The 9505-nt window shown below is 42.4% G+C and overlaps 1 protein-coding gene across 1 annotated transcript; it reads right to left on the bottom strand.

Annotated features, from left to right (window-relative positions):
* Window positions 1-2961: 2961 nt before the first annotated feature.
* Window positions 2962-8407, bottom strand: LOC125719610 (G-protein coupled receptor 20). Its single transcript, XM_048994560.1, has 2 exons — window positions 7840-8407; window positions 2962-4122 (listed from the first exon to the last, which is right to left on the bottom strand). The coding sequence occupies exon 2, from the start codon at window positions 4098-4100 to the stop codon at window positions 3018-3020; it is 1083 nt and encodes a 360-aa protein (XP_048850517.1). The 5' UTR covers window positions 4101-4122; window positions 7840-8407; the 3' UTR covers window positions 2962-3017.
* Between the last annotated feature and the right edge of the window lie 1098 nt (window positions 8408-9505).

Genomic DNA, 9505 nt, shown 5'->3' with positions numbered 1-9505 from the left:
TCTACAGAAGAACAAAACGATCCAAACTGTAGATGTTCGTGTCACAAGTGAGTGATGATATGATCCTTTCTTCAGTCAGAGGAGTATCTGAATAGACGGGAAGTTGGTGTACTGGTGAGGTGCTGACTGGGACGCCTGAGCATTCCAGGAGCTCAGCTTGGCGTCCCTCCAAACTGGGTTACTCTTTATGTCAAGTGGACAATTATCTCTAAGGTCAGTGTCTCCTTACTTTCACACCCAACGGGCTAAATGAAGGTCAGGACGTGGTAGCACACAGGCCAAAGCACTTACCCGTCCTTCTGCATCTATATCTGGACCAACAACTTTGCAAAACATAATACATGCTATATTTTTTACATTACGTTTAAATAATGCCAAATGGAAGATCGGCTTGACTTTATATGATACTATTAAACAATAGATAAATTACAGTATTCAAGTGGCACAATGCACCTGATATAAATGAGAAACTGAAATATACTGTTATTGTGTTTTCTCTAGAATTAAAAACACAACGGTAATATTAACCCAAGAGATCTGAAGTTTTCCCCTCCGTGAAAAATGTTTCATTATCGGAATGTATTACCACGGCTCTGCTCAGCAGACTTGATTTACTTTTTAATTAATGTGCCACAGATCTCAGTAGAATAGCAGCTAATATACCGCTTTATTCCAGTCACATGGTTAGCTTAAAGAACCGTAAGAGTCATTCTTGTTGCTTTGCCAAAAGGAGAAGAAAGACCTGTTGTTCATTTCAGAGAATTTAAAGTTTGATAATGCCATTTAAAAGCCAAACTATACGATCTTAATTGGAGCCTTGCTAAATGTCATTGACCACACAGCAGTGCCGCTAAGACCAAGGTAACAGCAGCTGCGACATTACCGTTACATGGGTCGGTTACGGTACATTTATGTACCTTCTTGCTAAAGTTGCTGATAAGAGGATTACCGGTGACAGTGCCTGTGTATTGCCACATGCAGCTGGGGAATTATAACGGATATGAAAAGAAACACCACACTTCTGTATTTGTCATTGGTAACTCTGGTCAAGGTCGTTCTCACATGACAGTAGTGGCAATTTAGATGTTTATCCTTGATATCTAATGTAACATTCAAACTCCATTCCCTCAGAACCACCGACTCAAATATGCTACGTAATCTAGTATTATACCACCATCTAGTGGTTACATTTATAAGTACAATTTGAAATCCAGCTGCGCGGCGACTGGACTAGTTTGTACTCGGGGATTAAATCAGAACCGGTCAGGTACGGAGGGGGGATATCCTGAATAAGTCACTCTGTATATTAGTTTATTATGTTATCGTATATAATATATCATATGCATTTTTGATCACCATCTTAAAGATGCAATATATACATTTGTTGTATTTGATTTATCAAAAACGTAACATGTAAATGAATCTAAAATCCATCAAAATGGCTACAAGTAATATTCTTGCTTATTCTTTCATAACGTCCCCTTGAAAATGCATTAAAATATATAAATATATATTCACAGATTACTTTTTACCTCTAGCAGAGTCTAGTTAGTAAGTGATATTTTGGCAGCCGTACGCTAAGTGAAATAAGTCAAAAGACAACTGAAACGTGGAACAGAAATCAAGGCGTCTTGTAGGAATATTTCATCCTCTCGAGAAATGAATTTCTGGTCAGAGATACCAATGAAAAAACATGAAAAAACAGTGATTGGGCGGTGAACGTCAAAACGTCAGCTCTTTACAATTAAAGCAATGGGATTTCCCTGTTTGTCTGTGTGTACTTTCAAGTTTTTGTAATATAAGAAAAAAGAGAATTTATCTAATAAATGGCCGTTTTGTTTCTTTCTGAGGCACAAACATATGTAATGTATATCTGTCCATCTGCATATCGATAAGCGCACTCACTCACAAGGTACCGGATACGTTCATTCTCATTGCACTTAGCGGAAAAATATTTTAAACAAACTGAAAATGTTTACATTATAGATGCCATGTTCAAGTCTGCATGGTAAACTGAGTACGTGTTCATTGTTTAACAGTGAAGAACGCAGGAAACAGGATACATTACAGCAGATATTGTGAAGCTGCGGTTTTTACTTTTAAGACTCGATGGCTGCAGTTGTGTAAACCTTCCAGTAGACGCTGGAGAATTTACGATAGATATGAAAAAACCTAGATTGTGTGGGTGAGATTACACTCAGGATACCTTCCACGATAAACAACACACTAGAAATTAAAATAAATTTTAAGAATATAGTGTTTTATTTATTTAGTTTTATTTAATAAACATTGTGCAGAAATGTACATAGAAATTATTACACAAGCACTGAAATGTTCAACAATGCAGCTACAACTGAAGAACACGTGGATAAGAAGGGACCACATTTAATGATGTTCAAAACATATGCGCTGTTATGCGCTATTATTTATCTATGTTCATTAACGGTGCAGAATGGTAAAAGACCTCTCTCCTACTAGGATGGACTGGGTTACATCACAATTAACATTAATATAACCATGACCCTAGCTGCTATCTGTTACTTGTGTACTTTCGGTTACTGTGACGTAGTCAAGTCCTCAATGCATTGTCTAAGAGGTGCCACGTGACTGGCTGGTAAATTCCCATAATGTAATTATTTAACAACCAATAGCAAATACATCAATGCAATACAATGCAGTACCTATTACGCATTTTATAGTAGTTAATGTGCATACGCCCAAACTTTATAATGAATAAATAACCCTCTTAATCACCTATTTGACTTCATCATTACAGCTGTTAAAAACCTTACTTGGATCCATTTAGGACCCCATAATCCCAGATCATTTTCAAAAAGGAACTTCATTATGAGATACTCTCCTCTCTTTCATTGACACATGATCAAAAAAAGCATAGAATACAGGAATATGAGGCCTGTGCCCCCCCCCCAAACCGAAATGCCCCGCCCCTTTCACTGTCAGTCTCTACAGATGTCTGGCTACACTGCCAAAGTCCAGCCCTAAATTGTTGCAGTCTTTCAGGCAGGTAGGCTGCCCTGCTGGGGCGCATTCTGCTCCGTCAGCTTCACACCGTGGGCGTTGGCGGCCGGTGAGCCCGCCCCCGAGCCCCTGGACCCCCGGGAACTGCGCTGCATGCTGATGACGTCGCCGCTGGTGTGCTCGGGCTCCGCCTTGCGGAAGATGGCCCTCATCGTGGCGCGGAAGTTGTTGGTGACGAAGCAGTAGACGACCGGGTCCATGCAGCTGTTGAGGCTGCTGAGGGTGACGGTGGCATGGTAGACGATGACGTGGTGCGGCATGTCCGGGTAGAAGTACACCAACACCTGGCACACGTGGAAGGGCGTGAAGCAGACAGTGAAGATGACCAGCACGGTGAGCAGCAGCTGCACCGCCCGCATCCGCCGCTCGCGGCTCTGCTGCATGAGGCGCGGCCCGGCCAGGGCGCAGGTGATGCGCACAGTGAACACTGCGATGACCACCAGTGGCAGGAAGAACTCGAAGACAGTGAGCGCAAAGAGCTTGGACAGGCAGCAGGCACCCTGCTTGAGGGCAGTGGTCAAGGAGGAGTAGGTCACCACAAAGGCGAAGAGCCAAATGCAGGCGCTGATGGCCTTAGCTACGCTGGGGCTCCTCCACTTACGGGAGGCCTCCACCTGCACGATGGCCAGGTAGCGGTCCACGCAGATGCTGGTGAGGAACAGGATGCTGCAGTACATGTTCACGAAGTAGCTGAAGATGTGCACATAGGAGCAGACCAGGCATTTCCCCCCACTGTAGTACAGGATGATGCGCGTGGGCAGCGACAGGCCCACCAGCAGATCCGTCACCACCAGGTTGATGGTGTACACCACCGAGGTGGTCTTGGGCTTGGTGCGCAGGCAGAAGACATACAGGGCAAGGCTGTTCAGGACCAGGCCCACCACGAAGATCAGCATGTTGATGACCACCAGGGCGATCCACACGCTGTAGAAGTCGTTGTAGAGGCGCTTGTCCAGGTGGGCTAGCTTTTTCAGGAAGGGCGGTTCTGAGGGCAGCAGGGAGATGTTGCTGGGGGGTCTGGCTGTTGTGTTCCCAGACGAGAGGGAGGAGGAAATCTCCATGGTGACGTGGCCCCGCTTCAGTCTACATCACAGACACGTTTGACAGAGGAATCAAATGCAGGTTTAATCAACTAATTCATTCATTTCAATTAGAACAGCCAAGCTTCAAGTAACTGCATAATCCTCTGTAATATATAGAGTGTGTGTCTATGACAGAACAAAAAAACTGTTTTTTACAATGTTTCCCATTGAAATGCAATTGCATTTGTTTACTTTAAAGCAGGTGTAAGACTTCCATATTTGGTGAGGTGAAAAAGAAGACGTGTCCATAAATCAGAATATTAATGAGTCTTGGCGTTCACCACCCAATCACGTTGAGCATCTCTCATGAATATTAATGAAGTTTTCTCCACCCACCCTGTGAAAAGAACGTTTGTGTCCAGGCAAACCTGGATGCATAGTAGCCTTACACTTAACTGTCAATTTACAATCTACACACAATCAACACAATATACCTATATATAAGTCTTTGTCAACAAAAGTTACAAAACACTAAGCTAAAGTTTCTTAAACTTCAAGCAAACGATGTGATTCACTGTTCACATGAAAACAAAAATATAGTGTCAAAGTACCAGTGGAATTCTGGAAGCTTGAGGTCACTCCTGAGCAGTGTGAGACGCAGGGGTGAACATATCGCTTGATTCTTTAAGTAACCGTGTGCAGGAGCCCTGCAGACGCTGTGTGATGATACTGAGCGGCTGCCGTACACTGAAAGCCGGTGCTTTTTCCTTCACTTGGTACTCCACTGTAACTTTCGAAACAAGGGTCACATGAATTGCAGATCTAAATCTGGACAAACTGCCGATTTTTGAAAAACCGCCCGGATGCCCAGATAGGGGCCCCGTCCATCATTAATCAATCATGGCGGTTCATGTATGTCATGCAGTTACTGTATTTATTCATGATTTTTACTTGAGCAGTTACTGAGTTACTAAGTTACTTGAGTCCTCTCAAGTAAAGGGTTCCTATAAATTTATTATTGAAATGAAGTTTAAGAGCTTTACTCAAGTATACTGCAGTCCAGCAGAGTCCACTCTGGTGTGTGTTATCTATACATGTTTTTAAAAAGTCAGTACAGCCCTCATCTGTACTGTTTAGTTAAGGGTTATAACGGATGACATTAACTCCAAATTACCTTAACAAGCAAACTGCCACTCAGAAACTGGACGACACTAAGCGATAATTATGAAGTCCTTCAATAAATGGAGCCTTTGAGGCAACTTCAGAATGGCCACCCCTCATCTAGAGGCTGGGGGGCTGAGAAAAGAGCAGTTTCGCTTGCGGGGGGCTCTGTCGACTGGCTGCAGTGACCAAATTAGGGCAGAGAAATGCACAAAAGGATCCGCGGTGAAGATGGACAAACGGAGTCAAGCTGACAGGAAGTGTCACGTTAATTTGCTAATGGTCATAGATCACTGTCAGTTTTACCACACAGAGGCACACAAATCAGGCTGTAAAAATACTATATAAACAAAATTTACCTTATATACAGTATGTGCCATTTCAATATTTAAAAATGTTTACATACGTGTGAACGTAAGGGTGTGCTCTGTATATATGAAACGGAGTCTTCCACATTACAACGTGTGTTCGGTTTAGTATCGACGGGGATCACTAGTGGAGACATCCTGTTCTCAAAATATATTAGGGTGACCTCTTCTGCACTGAAGTTAACCTTCCATATATATCCCGTAAACTTTGCAACACCGAGGAACAGAATTGTTATGATTGTTTTGGCTTTGCAGTGAAAATGTGTATTTATATATATTAGATTAGATTAGGTTAGATCAACTTTGTTGATTCCAGGGGTTAATTCTTGAAAAAAATATCAGATGTACAAAAATATTATATATATACATATAATACTTATGTATAAAACAACACTATTCAAAACATATTGCTGAGTTTTGCTGTAAGTCACAACCCAGTCTTGATTTGACTGGTTGAGAGATTTTTGCACATCAAGGGATAAAATATTAAATATGTATGCATCATATTTTGTATGCTTTGTATTTTTACTTATAAATCATATACATACAACTTGCAAAAAGATGTGTGGAGCAGGAATGAAGTATAATAGACCATAAATAACTGCTGTGTTGGTTCATACCTCCGTTAGCAAAGCTGCGCTTACTCCTTTAGCCAGGTAGATCGTCATGGATCATCAGAGGTCATCAGAGGTCATGGGTGATGTAAAGTACATTGGCTGCCTTTACCAATCCAGTGAAATACACGACCAGTCAAAAGGTCTTGCGCACTGCAGGTTTTTAACCACTTTTCCATTTATTTCATAAAATGCATAGACTTTTTATTCTTGTTAAGCACTGGAAAGTTGAATGAACAACTATAAATGAAAATATGCATCAAATAAAATAAGTCTCCTTTATACCATGGAAAGAGTATGTAACAGTGCACGTCTGACACCCTGTTAACTTTAAATGCGTCAGTTAACTGTTTCATCCCATGAAACAGAGCAATATTTAACGTCCCTTGTAGAAAGAATGTCTCAAATATCCTCTGCTGTTGTAACTGCTAAACTGCTCAATGAATGAAAGATATGCAATTTTCCTGCTAATAAAGGTTCTCAAATGCTGAACATGCTGTAAATTTATTTGTCAGTGTGTGCAGAAACTGTTCACTAATAGTGTGTGTGATTTATGTAAGAAATATGCAGCTCATCTAAATCAGGGTGGACAGTCTTATCCACCAAGGGCCGGTGTGTATGCAGGTGTTTGGGGAACCCTTTAGGTCAGCTGTTCTCCTTGGTCAATTAGTCCTCTAATTAGTATTGTAATTAGGGAGTTGCAGTGAAAACGTGCATACAAAATGGCCCTTTCTGGATAAGATTGGCCTCTCTTGATATAAATAAAAAATGCACTCGATCTAAAACTGCCAGAAGATGGGCTTAGCACCCAGGCATTGGTTGTGAGAGAGAAGGTGACCTCATTGAATTTTTCCACAGTTGTGTGAAGTGGGATTGGTGGGGAAGGCCTGACGGCTGATTGGTTAAAATTCCTTTGACTCTCTGGTCACCGTCTGAAGATTTTGGGAGGTTTTATGAGCCTGTTTGTTAGCTTAGCGTCATTTGCCACTGCAGGCTGTCTCATGTGATGGGGAAACTGCTTACAAATGGCGATGCCACATGGTAGTGCACCAGTCACACGGAATGTCACCTGTTCTACAGTGTGGGGAACTTACTCACAAAAGTAATCCATTACAAACAGAAGTAGAAAGTTGTGATCCAGAAAGTACAAATCCAGACCAAGGTTTTGTTTCAACCAACCAGTTGAGCATAGAGTGTTATAGTCACAGAGAGCTCAGCTGGTTGGTTGAAACAAAACCTTGGTCTGGATTTGTACTTTCTGGACCTGAACTTTATACCTCTGTCTTTAATGGTTTACTTTTGTGAGTAATTTCCCCAACACTGCTGTTCTGTCACACAGATTCCGAAAGAAGACTGAAGACTGAAGACTATACTGATATAATCAAAATGTAACAATTTTCCACAATATTAGATTTTTTTTATTCTGTAATCTATCCATCCATCCATTTTCCAAACCGCTTATCCTATTGTGTCGCGGGGGGTCCGGAGCCTATCCCGGAAGCAATGGGCACGAGGCAGGGAACAACCCAGGATGGGAGAAGTATTGAAAGCCATCCTTTTGGAAGGATTGATTAATGAATTAGTGACACATAATAGAATTTATTATTTACCTGAAAAAAACATATTTATTCCTACCTGTATTCAGCAGAGGTGGATGGATCTGTTAACGTGGCCGACCAGAAGCCGTGCCTGACCCGAGCTGGTTCCTGTTCCCCAGGGGTGACTCCCTGTCACTTCCCAGGCTCTGCTGTCTTGCGTGACACCACAAGCTGTGAAACACTAGCCCAGGAGGTTTGGCTGCCTGTCCACAGCATCGCTGGTGCTGCCGGACTCAGAGGAGTTCCTCACTCAGAGTCGCAGTCGTTGTAGTCAGATCTGTCCCTGCGTGTCTCACAGTCATAATCTCAGTGTATCCTGGGATCTGCCTGTGTCTTAGGCTCTGACTCACTCTCTGTCCCTCAGTCTCTCTCTGTCCCTCAGTCTCTCTCTGTATCTCTCTGTCCTTCAGTCTCTCTCTGTATCTCTCTGTACTTCAGTCTCTCTCTGTCCCTCAGTCTCTCTCTGCATCTCTCTGTCCTTCAGTCTCTCTCTGTATCTCTCTGTACTTCAGTCTCTCTCTGTATCTCTCTGTCCTTCAGTCTCTCTCTGTATCTCTCTGTCCTTCAGTCTCTCTCCGTATCTCTCTCTGTGCCCCTGTCATCCCTTGCAGCTGTTGGCCGACAGCCGTTACCCAGGCCCCCACTGCTCTGGCCACTCAGGGATTTAGATTGGGACTCTTGGGGAGGGACCAAGATCTTCCCAAGTTTACACTTAATGGCACATTCCAAGTAGAAAATTGGGAATGGACCCTTTGGAGGTCTGATGCACTAATGGTATGGAATATGAAACATTTGAAAATCTGAAGAAAATGTGGTATTAAGGGGGTAATAAAAATTTGAAGAAAGATCCCTTTGACTCGCATTCAAGCTATCATTATAACTCAGTACTAGATGCATCTTAGCATCATAATTATTAGTGGTAATTATTTTAATATTATTAAAATTTAATACTGTTGAAATATTGACAATGGTAGTGTGGTCGTGTGTGAACTAGGATGGATTGGCATTCCGTCCAGGGTGTCCCCTGCACTGTGACCTCTGAGAAGTGGTTTTGGAAGATGGATGGGTGGGTGATTATTTTTCATTGCTTATCCATTCGTTTACGACTAGCGGTGACAGAAATCTATGCATAAATGTCGTTTTATTCTTTAATTATGAGCGTTCCCAATGTTACAATGACAAAATAACAGCGATGCGCAGCTCTCTGGTCATAAAAATCGGTACCACTAGTGAGGATGCTATTCCATCAGCGAAAGAGACGGAGATTACCGCCCTGCAACCGCGATGGCAGGGGTGATGAAGTGCGAGACTCCGCATAGAAACAGCTCCCCCGATATGAGTCTAAACATATTCCCCATTTCCTGTAAGCCCATTTATCTCAGCCTGCCAGCGCCGGTGACACTGCAGAGCTTTCAGAAAACCAAGGGGGGGGGGGGACATCCCAGGACTGCGCCCAAATGGGAAGAAGTACGAACAAGTGGCGAATGTTATAAAAATGTAAGGAAAAAAAAAATGACACGTCGGGGAAGGGAACATGCACAAAGAGTCAAAGCCATACAGATATAGATTTTTATTCTTAAAATAATAAACGACAGTACAAACCGTTTTTCGCAGCTCGCTTTTTATTGCTAAATCTAGATTGCTAAACCTTGCTAAAATCAAAATCGCTTCACTCGCCAGCCTTTCCCCGTAAACAGCTCTCT

The sequence above is a fragment of the Brienomyrus brachyistius genome, chromosome 23, assembly GCF_023856365.1.
Source record: "Brienomyrus brachyistius isolate T26 chromosome 23, BBRACH_0.4, whole genome shotgun sequence".
Classification (NCBI taxonomy): Eukaryota; Metazoa; Chordata; class Actinopteri; order Osteoglossiformes; family Mormyridae; genus Brienomyrus; species Brienomyrus brachyistius.
Note: the sequence above shows the minus strand (reverse complement) of the source record. Positions and strands in the feature narration are given on the sequence as shown.

Coding starts and splice junctions, on each gene's coding strand:
- LOC125719610 (XM_048994560.1), bottom strand. CDS start 4,100: ATGGAGATTTCCTCCTCCCTCTCGTCTGGGAACACAACAGCCAGACCC.